The following is a 14,511-nucleotide window of genomic DNA, read 5'->3' on the forward strand; positions in this document are numbered from 1 at the left end:
CTTATTCTTCGTAGCCCACAGTAAGAAATTAATTTAGATACAGCATGAAAGTTGCCGATATAAAGAGCGGAATGAATGCAAGTATGAGGAGCGTCACAAAACCAAAATCGCAGTAATTACAGTAACCAATCAGAACAAACCTTAATATCACAAGGGAAAAAAGTGAGTACCCAAGGTGAAAACAAGCAAACTAGGTGTGGTAAGGAAAATGATTCAGCAGGATATGATAAGCTTCAGTTTGCAGCAGATTGGTTATTAGGAAGGAGGAGGATAAAAACCTGGGGAAGTAGGTACCGTATTCGACACTTAGTTGAAAATTGCTCAATAAGAAACAATGTTACTCAATTACTGTTAAACACAATTATTTTTTCTTATTATTATTATTCGCTTGTTTTTCGCGTTTGTATAACATATCGACTATGTTCGTTTTATCTGACTTGACAAAAGCGATTTTAGTGACCACTACCATTCTACCTACCCTGGTGAAAGAGTGAAGTTGACAATAGTGACCTTTGTGGACACTTCAGGAGTGTAGTGTGGGTTAGGAAGCTTTGTAGTGATGTAAAACTTAAAGTCATCGTGATAAGGGATGATGGCGTCTCCGAGCTTGATCACTGTACTACCTGACTGCTTGAATGTCTGAAACACAAAAATGTTTCACCATATGAGCAATCGGTATTGGTTGAGTTTTAAAATTCTTTTATGGTTTATATTTGAGCATATTTTAAAGGATACTCAAAGAGCAGTAAAAGAAGAGATATATATAGAGAGAAATAACCTTTGGTCACAATACGGGGATTAAGGAGAAATCTTAGTTTCCGAAGGATACGAATCATGGATCTTTCGATCTCGTGGACGGATGCTGTACATTGAAAATGAGCTACAGAAGACTCGTTTTTGATTTAGGCCATACACAAGCGAGTCAGAGGTTCACAACTAAAATTTTATCTAACATTGAGCTGTAAAGAAGGTTCATGTAACGGATAAGGGCTATATTACAAAGCGGCAACTTTAGATGGCGAATGAATCTCCTTTGAACCTCCCAGAAATTGAAATGTTCATTTTGAGCAGTGTTCAGATCTCTACCTTTTAAATTGATCTACAATCATTTCCTTACTTGTTTTAGCAATATAGGTTCTAAAGCTGGATCCAGTTCTTCTCCAACATTTTCTAACAGGCACGGTTTACCGAAACGCACAGCGTTTTCTAAGCTTCGTAAGAAATCTCGGTCGCTGAGTTTGATTACGTCAAGACCGGCGTCTTTTTCCTACAGGAACCAAAATCAAAAGTTATGAAAACAAAGTAGGAAATGGATTTAACCTAATAAGCAAACCTATTCAGTGATATGAATTGTCTCTAGCAAGAATGAAAAGGCACTTCTTAATAAGAAAAGCAAATGAGCCATCAAAAAACACGCAAATGAATAAGTGATAAATCAGAGCGAAGTTGGCAGCCGAGATAACAAATTATAAAACCCTTAAACTGACGGAAAACATGTCCGGAAAATAAATTGGTTTTCGCATAATCTGTGGAGTTGGTAAATAGAGATTACTCCGTGGAAAGTGCACACGAACGATTTTTATTCACGAGTTGAAGTGCATCAAAAAAACGAACGAGTGAGTTTTTTTGATGCATCGCAGCGAGTATTTGATACATGCCGAGATATTTTCTTATTACTGACCGACATATTTCCAAGATTGGAAGCGCAATGACTGTGAAAATGTATCGTTTGTATAATCAGAGACACGAACGATACTACTTCACAACGTAAATCTTAGTATGCATGAAATAAAGTACTTTTCCACATTGTGAGAGGCTTACAATCTCGTCAATTCAAAACTATTATATTTCATCCTTGGTCTAAAATTGGGCTGTTCCTTAATAACTAGCCATTACCATCTTAAAATTGCGGCCTAATTTCAACCTAAGTGAGATTTCCAACAAAGTGACATATGAACCGTCGATCATTTATCAATGCAGTTGTCAAAACCTGGTTAGCTCATGAACTTACTAAGCTTTTAATCCACTTGTTAGCCTGCCCCTGAGGGTCAATAAACAGTGGCCACCTCTGAGAGAACTGCACAATAACACCATTCTCCACAGACAGCGTGTCACGGGGCAAACCAGCAATCTGCCAGTTGCGAATCTTTACAGGATCTCCAAGTGTTGGCACGAGTGAACAGTTGTCTGAGTGAGGGATTTCCAGACCACGTAATTCTCTTAACCATTCCTCAACCATTGACACGCGGTATTCGCCCTGAGATAGGAGAGACTAATTTTGTCAAGTCTACGCGGATCGTAAGGGTATATTTTTTCTCGCCCGTCACGTGATCGAAATGGCTGGGTCCTCTTTATCATAACATTATCGTAATGATGATAATAAAATCGATGACCACACCAAAGCCAATGGCAAAGATGATAATAATGATGACAACAAAAATGAAAGTTACAACGACAGTGACAACAATAACGATAATGATAATGATAATAAGATGAAAAAAATGATAAGGATTAACACTATGCCGACGACAATGACAATGACGGCAATGATAACGAGAACGATAATGATAATGACGATGATAATGACGATGATAATGATAATTATTAACCACAATTATAAAATATTCTTCGTTTACTATAGCCGATTGCTAGTGTTAAGGACAACACAAAAAATAATAAGACATGAAAAGGAAGGAGGCAGACCAGTGAGATTTTGGCAAGGCAGAGCTAATGGGTAAACTTGGGGCCCACGGAAAACAAATACAGTGTAGGGGCTTGAACCTGTGACCACCGAAATACAGGATCAACACCTTACCACTCGGTCACGCTGAACCTTTTGAATAGCAATATTCCCGTTTACGTTACACTCGATGTTCTTCCTAAATTAAATTTTCTCGACGAACCGATTGCTTTCTACGGAACACAACAATACAGAACGTTAGTAAAACCATAAGTTAACCGCTCCCCCTGAGAGACAAAGCTGCAGGAAACGTGAGGAAAATATTGAATCAATAATTACGCCACCAAAAATGGGTGTTAGATATTTTATGACCTCAAACGTCTTTTCAAAATAAAGAAAATGAGAGAAGCAAGTCATAATCGGCTTTGCAGGTGGACAGCTTGAGTAAATGCGAATGAAAGGGCTTGTTTAGCTCAACTTTCAAAAATCCCCCAATAGAGACAAAAAAAGATACCGTTGTCAAGATGAAATTTAACGGTTAAAAAAAAGGGAGACGATTTTTGGACACGTTCTACATCTGTTAAAGTCACCCTACTCACTTTTGAGAAAGAAAAAATTTTATCAAATGCTTGTCCATGTTGTACTAATTAGGAGCTAATGACCCAATGACGCCTGCCCGAGGATATATAGCAAACAGACCAAAGGGCACAATGTCAATGATTATGACTTGAGCATTATGGTAAACAACAGACTTCTCAACAGGTCACTTTCGCTTAAAAATGGCAATCATTTTCCTCTCTTGATGACCATTTACAGATGAATAGATGCGAGATTTATTGTATACAGTACGGAACTCAATTTATCAAAGTACTACAAAAAGCAGTTTAAAGATCATTTTACATGCAAATATAAATAAGTATTGTTTTTAGGAACAACTCAGAGCACGTACTCATCTTATTCAGCAAAACTGCGTCCAAAATTCCGTGAAAAAGTCAAGAAATTGACTCTTTATGACGAATTTTTTTCAAATTGAGTTCTAAATCTGGGTGGCTAATCCCAATTTTATATCACCAAACTGCAGCTGCTCGCAACTTTCTCTTTCAATTCATCAGCTCGTTATACAGTGTACTCAAATTGCAAGAAAAAAAGTAAAGTGGCGCTCAACCGACAACAAAAAATTGTACTTATCCTTTATTGAGCTCCAGTGAGTCCAGCAAAAAATAGAATCAATCAAACCTTGTAGATATTACTGCGGCACTAACGGATGACAAAAATACACTTAGAGGTTTGTTCAACTTCGAAAGTCTAGCTGGGACGGCATGAAAATGAGTGTTCAGCAAAGGGACAAAAGTTTTAATATTTTTCGGTTTCCTAGCAATTAAAACGAGGGCCAACCATTTGTGATCTCGATTAAACACAAACAAGGCAAGCGGTTTGAGAGCTTTTAGCTGGGGAAAGAAATTTGATCTTCTTCCCACAAGCCTCACCTGTGGCCAAAATGAGAAAAACTTACTTCAATAAGACCTTCACAGCCTAAATAGAGCATGACCTGAAGGTAGATTCAAATGTTTAAGTTTTGCGACTACTTGAAGGAGATTGCTTGTTGATCACTCCACAAGGACTTTCTCGTCATGAACTGAACGACTAGTCAGTGTTATCGCACGCATTATTCAGAGAAATCATTCAATCAATTTGCCCACACTTGGCGTATTCACAGATGCTGTTAGTTCCTTTACATATTTTTCCTTGAAAGAAAGGATTCCACACCAAAAGCCATTTTTGTCTCTAAAGAGACTATAAGAATCTTTCATTCAAAGATGGGAAGCTTATTACCTTCAGCTGGCTTAGACGGTACCATGGTGGTGAGCTGTTGTGTTACGTAACGAAGATTGCTTTACAGTTTTTTTTTTAGAGTACCATGGAACCGGCTCGCAAGCTGTTCATTGCTACACGCGAATTTCCCCCTTCTTTGAACAAGTATTTATTCTTTCTTCACCAGTTTTGATGCCGTTTGTGAAACTATTTGTCAGTGAAATCGTTCCAATCGTTCAGTCAGGCGGATTCCACGGTTGACGTGGCAGTATTGCCCATGCTTACTGTGTTTGCAGGAGCTATTTCTTGGTTTCCTTTACGCCATCGCAGAATCTTAATAAACGCTTTTCGGAAGTTCGGTAAACGCCAGGCGTAAATGAAAGGATTCAACGCCGAGGAACACAGTACAAAGATGAACTGCATATCACGACAAATGTGGATTGTGTAACAACTGCACGACGAGCACAGATTCATAAGGTATATCATAACAAGCGATGGCGTATAACAACACAAAAATAGCCCCAACATAACAACAAACACCTGTGTGATATTCCTCTCAAAAGCCGCAGCTCTAATTTTTGCTCGGTTTTCTTCTGTTTGCGAACTATCCCGCAGCATATTCCACTCCATAACCTGAGCTCTCATACTTTTTAAGGATCCAACATATGTCGCGAGAAATATGATCAAAGTAAACGCTATGGCCGTGTTTGCGAAGACAAATGTATAAAGCAAATACCCGACTTCGAAGTAAATAAAAGGCAAAGCGAACGAGACCAGCCAAATAACAGCCGCGATTATACAGGCGCGTGTGATGGTGAGTCGTGCTCGATACTGCAACGGATGACTTATCGCTGTGAAGCGATCAACTGTCAGGGCTGCGAGATTCAGTACGGATGCGGTACAAGAGATGAAGTAGGACATATGGATAGACCACACGTTATTCAACTTCAGGGAAAACCCCTCGCGAAAATGCATGTATATCGATAACGGCTCCACCACCATGCCCACGATCAGATCTGAAATGGCCAGATTTATCACAAAGAAAGTGAATGGCGTCCTCAAGCATTTGTAGGGGTCTTTCCACACCGCCAAGCAAACTAAAAAGTTACCTGGTATGGTGAGTAGAGCGAGACCTAGAGAGAGAGCTGCTGTTATGAATGGAAGGGTATCAGGTGCTGGTACCCCATCGCAGGAATTCCCTCCAAAAGTCATCTCTGAAAACTCGATCGGACATCAAAGACGTGCGATTAAGCTTTACAATCCAATGTGTCTTCAATTAGATCTTAACTATGATGGTCTTCGACGACTCTTTCAGGAAAAAAAAGGGATTATATTTGATTGATGACTATCAAACTGTTCAGCTTTTAGATCCAGCCTGTGCTTGGGCCTGACTTCCACTGTGCAGTTTAACCTTACCGCTCCTATCTTTGGCACTGAATAACGATGCAACACTGGCTTTAAATAGAACGTGCTGACGACGTGCCAGATTGAAAGCCTGATAGTTTGCCTAGGAGCATAGAGAAACCACAAGCACAGGCAGCTGTTCAAAGAGTGTCATTTGCACTTCAATATGAGTTGAATAGATGACGCTTTTCAATTTGTTAGTCAGTTTCCAACAACAGCGCGATTAAGCTTCTTAACGTGAAATCATTATGAATATTGCAACACTGGCTTATAAATAAAAGAAATCTGACAATTCTGAATTTGAAACTCAGCTATCTTCAAACGGTCTTGTGCAAGAGGAAAGTTTCACATGCTTCTGTCAATAAATTGATGAATTGCGGCAATTCACCGCCGTCACTTTATCCTAATGTGGCTGACAAGCTTAATTGCATTCTCACCTCGTCGGAAATGGAATCTTGATTAAAAATCCGGTTAGAATTAAACCTTCTGTCAAACATACAAAACTTTGGTAAAAGCCTCGAGTACTGCTAAGCACCCTTGATAAAGAAGAAACCTGAATACATAAGAATTCTAATCTCAATATACAGCTAGCATTTTGATCAGAGGCTTCGAAGTTTTCTATTTATAGGAAAATTTTATCTACTTCAAACAGTAAACAGCTACAGACCGGTGCAATAATTGCAAAATCTGAAAGCAAATATCATGGTCTGTGACACTTCCCGCTAAAAATCGATAAAACAGAGCTGATAGGAATCAACTTCAAGTGGAGTTTTTTAATATCTAAAGCTTAACAAGCCTTTCATTTTCTCAACTATCATCATGAAAGGAAGACATAAGCTATCAAAACCTGAATCATTAAATTTCGGCGAACGTGAGATCAAAGAATAAACACTACGAAGGCTTTCAAGAACAGAAAAGGCCTTCAGGCATCGAAACACTATTTGCACTGATGTGAATTGAGAATTATGTAATTAAAAGGAGGAAAGGTTTACTGAAGATAAAATGAAAATGGGTAAGATAGCAATTTAGTCGACCTCATGATTCTTTACTACTTTGCATTTAGTTTCTGACCCTTTTTAATTCATCCTAAATTTGAAAAAATTTACTGCAAGTTATCCAAGAAAACAGAGGCAGCTCGGAAAATCTGCAAGTGTGTAGGAGTTATGTACGAAGATATAACACTTCAGAGTGATTAAAACACAATTACCGTTCGTTATGTAGGTTGAACTGCCAGCACTGTAATAGAGCAAATACGATCACTCCTAATAGATGTTTCCCTCAGCTTCTGAGTTTTCATGAACTGCGGGAGTCTACTGAATCGTCAAATTAGCAGGAAGTGTTCAACCCAAAAGCTTTTACGATAGACAAAACAAAAAGCCATTTTCTTTTGAAGAAAAAACTTTTTATTAACGAGAAGAAAAAACTTTTTATTAACGCCTCCCCATGAGATGAATTTGACTGTCTCTTTCCGAGAATCTGATTATCCCAGGATGAACCGAACCGGTTATCTATGTTTCTAATTTCGTTACCTGCGGATTAGTTTATGTAAAATTCAGGATAATGATCATTTCTACTTTCCTCTTTCTCTCAACCGAAAAAGGTTTATTAATGCATTCAAGATTAATCATGGGCACAGAGTGTATGTAAGGTGTCGATCACTGAAATTAAAATTATAAATCTATACAATCAACAGAGCTAAGCAACACAACCTGTCTCTCAGCCAAAATTATGGTTAAAATTTGATATCTTTAATAACGACATCAAGACATATTAATGGATAAAAACCCCACAAACGAAATTTACCAAACTGATTAAAAGTTATCGAATGGACAAATTATGTGGTTCAGCCTGCCATTAGCTCTTACCGTATTAAGAGCAAATCTCAAAGAAACAAGAGGCCAGCCAAAAGAATAGGTGATTAAAGCCGCGGCAATTACACACAAACATTTCCTCAGTTTAATGCTTAAATAGAAAGTCAATATGGTAGTCAGGCTTCCTGATGTCTCTCGGTTATGCGCGAAGAAAATTACATTATGAGTGCTTGTGCTTCCAAATCAACACTCTCTTTAAGAGATCAACACTGAGAAGAAACGTTATATTTTCTTGCCACGGCTTGGTATATCCCGATAAAATTCGAACGAATTCTTTTGAAATGAAAAAGGAACTTTTTTTCCTTAAAAAAAAAACCCCACACATTATTGACATGTGAATAATAGTTATTTCAAACTCACCGTAAAAGTGCCAAGGTAGGCGATTACCCCGGATGAAATCATGACGTCACCAACAATATTTACAATCTGACCATCAAATGACAGCACTGATTCATGCCAGCGGATTTTTTCGTCACTGAGGCCACCAATCAACTGTGTAATAGGAAAGTAAAATGTAGACTGTTTCTACCTCACGATAAACAATATTCACGTCGCGCTCCATAACGGGTCATTTAAAAAAAAAAAAGACTCATATACATAGTGATCACCGGGGCATAAGTTCGCGAGGAGACAAGGATCAATTCATTATCTGCAAGCTTAATGCCTATAACAGGTCTACCAGCTTCTGTAACACGTATTGCCTGAAATTAATAATTCTTTTTCTCAGATAAGTTGCATTTCATGACAGGCGAGCAGTTCTTCAGAAAATTATTCGACAATTAGACAGTATCCAGTTACCGCGACTCCAGGAAACAAACAAGACTGGCCCCAGAGCAAGACAAAACACATCAGTTTGACTTAGAAAAGAGCTAAAAAAAATAAAGGCTGCTTTAAATTTGTTAGAACTGATGGCTCGTATAAGACCAGCAAGTCTGAGAACTGAAAAATCTGGTCCAATCCAAACTGAGATAATTAGGAGGAGATCCCCTCTGATACAAATGTAGTCAAACCGATTCGCTACTTTGTTATCTTATAAGACATACTAAACAGCTGGATCTGTTTTCAACGCAACACCATGTAACACTGACCTTTTCAGCTCGACCAAGTCTGGCCGAGCACTGTTCTGTTTTAAACTCTAATTCCTGTTTCTTGGCAATACACTCCTCGTATTTGGCCTGAAGGGACGCGATGCCTTCCTCCACCTCGGCCAGCCGAGCTTTAGCCTCCGCAAGAACACGTTGGGTTTCTTGTAGCTCTTCAGTGGCTTGTTTTAGAGCAGCCTACGGAGGAAGACAAGTCATCCTGAATATTCCTGCTGTTGTCGCTTAAGGGCTTGAATTCAGCAAAGCCTATGAAATGACGCCTCTTTTTGGATAATTCAAAATGATTCATGAGAAATTCATCCTCACACCATCAACACACTCGTCAACTGCGTAATTTATGGCCATTTTTGGTGCCAAGTTGAAAAAATTGAAAAAAAAACAGTTTGCTCGGGCAGACAAACATCACCGATGTAAGGAAAGATCCATGATGGTCTAAGATCAGGTAGACGTCCAACGACTGCACATTTTTCAAGACAGACAAATTATGACGTAGATCTCTTTAGTCTTAGGATGCCAGGAAATCGACCAGTAAGTCTGTTTTAAATAGAGAGGGTGACACATGGCGGAATCGGCAGCGGTGTTACCAAAAAATCAAAACTAACAAGTTAAGACATAGTAATCAATTAACTCACCCGTTTAGGAGCTACTGCTTTAGACACGAAGTGATATTTGTGCATAGCTCGTACCCATTGGCAGATGGACGTACACGCCTTCGACACCTGAACGACAGATGGAAACAAAGCTAATCAAATTAATATTTAAGTGTATATGATTTTTTATTAATGAAAGCAAAGGTGCAAGTAGTTGAAACAGTAAAGATCGTTAGAAAGATGTAACAACACCACAACAATAAAGAGAACACACGCACACGCACACACACACAAAAACGTTTTTCCGGCGTGATGGCCAAAGCGGTGAGGAAGGCCTAAAAATGTATTCATAATACTTAAATTGAGTTTAATCGGTTTTCAGGTTTACCTTGGCAATGTTAGCTGGTTGGAAATCTTCGTTGTCTATATACGGTTGTATTTTCTGAATCACTGGATCGGGGATGTTGTCCTTAAAATGAAATAATAGTTTTATGCACCCATTAAGCTTTATCATATCCATTTTGAAATAAATGATAATCCTTGCAATCTGCATGATTGTCTCTTAGCAGTGCGAATATAGAATCGCAGCATCTTTACTCCCAGCCAATAGGAATAACACAATAAAACCATACAACCAATCGTTCTCTTTTATGAATTCATCTTCCCTGCTAAAGGATATATGAAATATCACTACCGTACTAGGGTAATAATTTGTGCGTTTTCAAAATGAATGTAACGAAGTGGAAACTGAACTTTGTGTCGTGCAATTTAATCTGAAGTTATATCTGTGACTTTGGAGAGAACTGGACCCCATTCAAATCAATCTATATTGAGAAAAATGTTTCAAGTTGACGTTATGCAGGTAAGTATTTTTACCTTGTCGAACTTGAAGAGACTTTCAAGAAATTTTCCAGGGTCTTGAAGCAAAGCTTTACCAGGCTCCCAGTAATCATCTACTTTTGTCCCAACCTGCACAGTACAAGGATGAGAAATAAACAAATTATTACAACCTATAAAACAAGAACAACAATGCTCAATAAACGATCTCCAGTAGTAGAAAGTAGAAAAAAAACAGACTAGCAAACAATAAACCACCTGGTAAAATATTTTGTAAACTTTATAACTGAAGATTGATAATAACTGGCTCTAAACTAAGTTTAATAAAAGTCTTTTAAAAAACAAACAAAACCAACAACAAAATATAACTCAAAGAGGATGCTGGAAAGTTTAACTTTTCCTTTTTCAGTTCTCATAAACGTCACGTTTCAACTCTCCATTGCGTAGTAATGCGTTCCGTTACACTGCGTTACGTTACGTTTCGTAATTTCATGTGTGGCTAATTTGCTTCAAAGTATTAACCTTTTCTCCCGCAATCTTCTTGGGCTTGACGCCTTTCATTATACTGACAGCTTCAATCACAAGCTTCACACCTGGAGGAGGACGCTGAAGAGCTCGAACCTGTCACATAGCAACAAGGAAACCAATGCTCAACACTTGCTAGGTAACCAAACGTTAAAGGAGAAAATAAGAAAGTTTCTCAGTATGTCTCTTACCTCTACGACATCAGTCTTATTTAAGGACTTCAGACTCGTCAGGGCCGCTTCCTAAAAGCGAAAGTGAACCACTTAGAATTTAAATTTCTAGCTTACTCAACAGGTACCCAAGAAAATCGCCAGGCCTCCGAGCACCTGAAATTACAATCATTGGAATCTGAAGAATGTGCAGACTTTACAACAGCTGGAAATTTCTCGTACCAGTGCTGGCAAGGCCTCGTCCAAGTCTCTCTGAGCGTCATCAGCAATGGCCTGGGTTTCTGCAGCTTTTTTAGCGGCTTCCTCTTCTTCTCGCTGTACAACAACTTTAGTCTCGTTGGCAACAACCTGTCAAAAGACAGAAAAATATCATCGTTTATAATGAATAGCATCAACTGAAACAATAAGGAGACAATGGACTTGAATAGGTATAGTACACCCTGGGCTGTGTTTTTTAAAGCCGATAACTCAGTATTGGTGTAAAATCTGATTTCAGATCTGAAAGCTTCAAAAGAAAATTCAGAATAATTTTTCTTTGTTTACAATTTGATGATTGGATGCTATAAAAAGAATAATGAAAATTATCCCAAACAAGCATTTAAATAAGGGAATATAGAAACCCAGATTAAAATTTAACCGCGGGTAAGCGCTAATCGCCCTTTCTACAACCGGGTCTTTTAGGTGTTATCTGCTAGGTAAAAGGAACATGGGGGAGCCTGTTGAAATCTGAAGGAAGTTTACAGAAGAGGATCTGAAAAAAGAAAATATCCGCCAATTCAAAAATATAGTAGCCAGTAGAGTCCACTGGCGCAGCATTGTGGATGTTTTTTGCTCCCGTAAAGCTCGTGGAAAAATCAGTATTGTGATAGCACGCGGGAAAGTCATTATAATGATTCTCATGGTATACCGACGACTTTTTCTCACAGAATAAGAAATTATCTACCATACGAATACGTGGTAATAATAATAGGGGGGACAATAAGGGAGGATATTCCACAACATGCACAGTTTTCATTACCGAGTCCACTTTAATCTTCTCCATTGTCTCTACAGTTTCTTCAGCTGCCTGAGCCAACAACGGCTGCATGGTCTCCAATTCTTCTTGTAGCTTCTCCACCTCATCAGCTGTACTTAGCAACTGAATAACAACAACAAAAATAACAAGAGAGTAAAATCAGTTTAAAGCTAAGAGCTTCGTTTGCGGAGACACGGCGTGCTAACCATTAACACGGGCAAATAGGAAATTCAGATGGAAAATTAAACTTTACGCCAGTCGCGTTATTCTCTTGTTGGAATGTTTGTAAATTATGGGTTGGTAGCTGGGTTGATTTACTATCCGAGTTCTTTTCAGGGTTTTTGATATATTTAGGTAAGTTGTTGACACTTTGTATCTTCTGTTAAGTGAAGTTCAATCATAAAATGTTTTTACATGAAATTTGAAACCGCTAGCTTTGACCTCTCCTTTACTTACTCTACTTACTTCAATTTCAACAAATGAAAAATAAAACAGTAAAAGCTTTCATACTGCTCCTTTTTTCCTTAAATACACGGAAAGACGTCCGAAAATTGATTCTGAGGCGACTTCCTAAGATTGCCTGAAGTAATGGTGCGATTACACCCACCTTGTCCAACCCAACTTTTGTCCTGTTTCTCGCCGTAGACAACTCCGTCTTTTTCATGCCCACCAACTTTCGAAATGTCCCTAGAAGCTCCAAGTAGCTGAAAAAAAAGTACAGATAGTAATTATTGTACAACATCGCCGAGGATTAAAAGCCAACAGTCTCAACTCATTACCTGGTGGGTGTAACATAGTTGTGGCGGGACAACTCAGCCAAGTATTGCTTGGACTTTTGAGCCACTGTCTGATGAATGACTCCACAGATTGACACCTGTCGGTCAATAAATAGTTTAAAAGAAGAATATTAAAGATCAATGGTGATTACGAACACTTCGTTGTTGCAGATTACTAGAGCTCGATTTTTTCAAGTTCGAAGACACATATCAGTAGTGGCTCTGAAAAAAAGATCACAGCATTTATTGCCAAACTAAAAGCTACGTAAATGTCAACCTCTTAGAAAGACACATCGTCGCGTTGGACGATTGACCGATTTTGCCAGAATAAAAAAATGGTACAAACTCTGCGTCCGTTCTTTTTTCAGATACTAGGTTCGGTCTCTTTGGAGTAGGCCGATCCTAACTTGAAATATATAATTCATGTGATAAAAATCAGGGCATACCAAGCCTTCCATTGCCGAAGATTCATCCAGTTCGGGAATTTCTCCGAGGAAAGTTGACGCCACGGATCGTAAGGCCTCCTTGGGCCAAGCAGAAAACCAATCAATGGTACAGCAGTTGACCAAAGACGGAAATTGGCGGAGACGTGCTCGGAATATTTCGCCAATTGGGCTACAAGAGATACAGGTTGATATGAAATCAATGATTGCTAGACGAAGGTATGACGCCCCAAATATGGCTCGTAATGGAATGAAGGTTGGGCCTCTCGGCAGATGTAGATAACAACAGAGAAAAGGTAATTCTTTGGATCATGCAAATTTGGTACAGAAATAAGTTGGATATGCTTGAACCAAAACGTACAGAAATTATCGTCACGCGATTTGACGAAGATTGGAAAAAATAATTTACATCAATATTGGCATTAGAAGGTGTCTTTTAAAAGGAAAAAAAGCCATATTTAAGGGCAGAAAAAACTCAATATTTAAACCACTAAGGACGTTACTTTACTTATGACTCTTCATGACTCCTCAGAGAGAAACTGAAAATCGAGATTAACCAGTGATAAAGGAAGTTAATAACAGGGACACCTTACATACCTCATACAGACAACAGTATGTGTGTTGGCCCGCACTCGTTTAGTGAAAGCTGAGTATAGATTGGCCTTGGTGGGCTGAAGACCCTGATCAAGAACCACCGGCTTCATAGCTGTGAAGATCGCGTCGAGCTCATCTTGTGCGAATATGTTAGGTACATCACCGGCATTTAGAACGTTGTTCAGATCTTCTAAGAAACTTTCGCTTTTAATCTGTGTATATTGAAAATGAAGTTGATTACAATGGTCTGGTTATTTAAACCGCGTCCTAAACAATCCTCAATTTAACTGAAACAAAAACCAAACCCAAAGTAATCACAACGCCCAATCAGAAGAAAGGAAAATACCTTTAAGAGCCAGTAAGAACTCAAAGTAAAACCAAACCCAAAGTAATCACAACACCCCATCAGAGGAAAGGAAAATACCTTTAAGAGCCAGTAAGAACTCAAAGTAAAAGCAAACCCAAAGTAATCACAACACCCAATCAGAGGAAAGGAAAATACCTTCAAGAGCCAGTAAGAACTCAAGTAAAATCGATTGAACTGACAAAGCGCAGGAAAACGCGAGCGTGCTGGTCGTGATTGGTTTTACGTTTTTCCTTTTAATTGGTTGAGAGAGAGGCACGAGTTTTCTGGACCAATCGCAGAGCAAAGTAATGCAAAAAAAAAGCAATCTCGGATTTAAATTTAAAA

General features: G+C 38.6%; 2 protein-coding genes across 3 annotated transcripts in view; both read right to left on the bottom strand.

Annotated features, from left to right (window-relative positions):
- LOC113669167 (dynein axonemal heavy chain 1) overlaps positions 1-14,511 on the bottom strand; it is a 47,165-nt gene that overhangs the window by 7,965 nt on the left and 24,689 nt on the right. For both annotated transcript variants that reach the window (XM_027185171.2, XM_089197242.1), the window contains 16 exons: positions 13,824-14,032; positions 13,230-13,398; positions 12,787-12,881; positions 12,615-12,711; positions 12,011-12,130; positions 11,215-11,340; positions 11,014-11,064; positions 10,820-10,918; positions 10,337-10,429; positions 9,849-9,929; positions 9,503-9,589; positions 8,856-9,047; positions 8,128-8,259; positions 2,012-2,257; positions 1,118-1,267; positions 479-639 (listed from right to left, as the gene is read on the bottom strand). In XM_027185171.2, coding sequence (XP_027040972.2) covers positions 479-639; positions 1,118-1,267; positions 2,012-2,257; positions 8,128-8,259; positions 8,856-9,047; positions 9,503-9,589; positions 9,849-9,929; positions 10,337-10,429; positions 10,820-10,918; positions 11,014-11,064; positions 11,215-11,340; positions 12,011-12,130; positions 12,615-12,711; positions 12,787-12,881; positions 13,230-13,398; positions 13,824-14,032 — 2,108 coding nt within the window. The remainder of the gene's footprint in view (positions 1-478; positions 640-1,117; positions 1,268-2,011; positions 2,258-8,127; positions 8,260-8,855; positions 9,048-9,502; positions 9,590-9,848; positions 9,930-10,336; positions 10,430-10,819; positions 10,919-11,013; positions 11,065-11,214; positions 11,341-12,010; positions 12,131-12,614; positions 12,712-12,786; positions 12,882-13,229; positions 13,399-13,823; positions 14,033-14,511) is intronic.
- On the bottom strand, positions 3,850-6,261 carry LOC113669176 (adrenocorticotropic hormone receptor-like). Its single transcript, XM_027185183.2, has one exon. It carries the CDS (start codon positions 5,702-5,704, stop codon positions 4,733-4,735), a length of 972 nt encoding a protein of 323 aa, XP_027040984.2. The 5' UTR covers positions 5,705-6,261; the 3' UTR covers positions 3,850-4,732.

Source organism: Pocillopora damicornis, chromosome 2, assembly GCF_964200805.1.
Source record: "Pocillopora damicornis chromosome 2, jaPocDami1.2, whole genome shotgun sequence".
Classification (NCBI taxonomy): domain Eukaryota; kingdom Metazoa; phylum Cnidaria; class Anthozoa; order Scleractinia; family Pocilloporidae; genus Pocillopora; species Pocillopora damicornis.

Excerpts from the sequence above, each read along its gene's own strand:
- LOC113669176 (XM_027185183.2), bottom strand. The coding sequence starts at position 5,704 with ATGACTTTTGGAGGGAATTCCTGCGATGGGGTACCAGCACCTGATACC.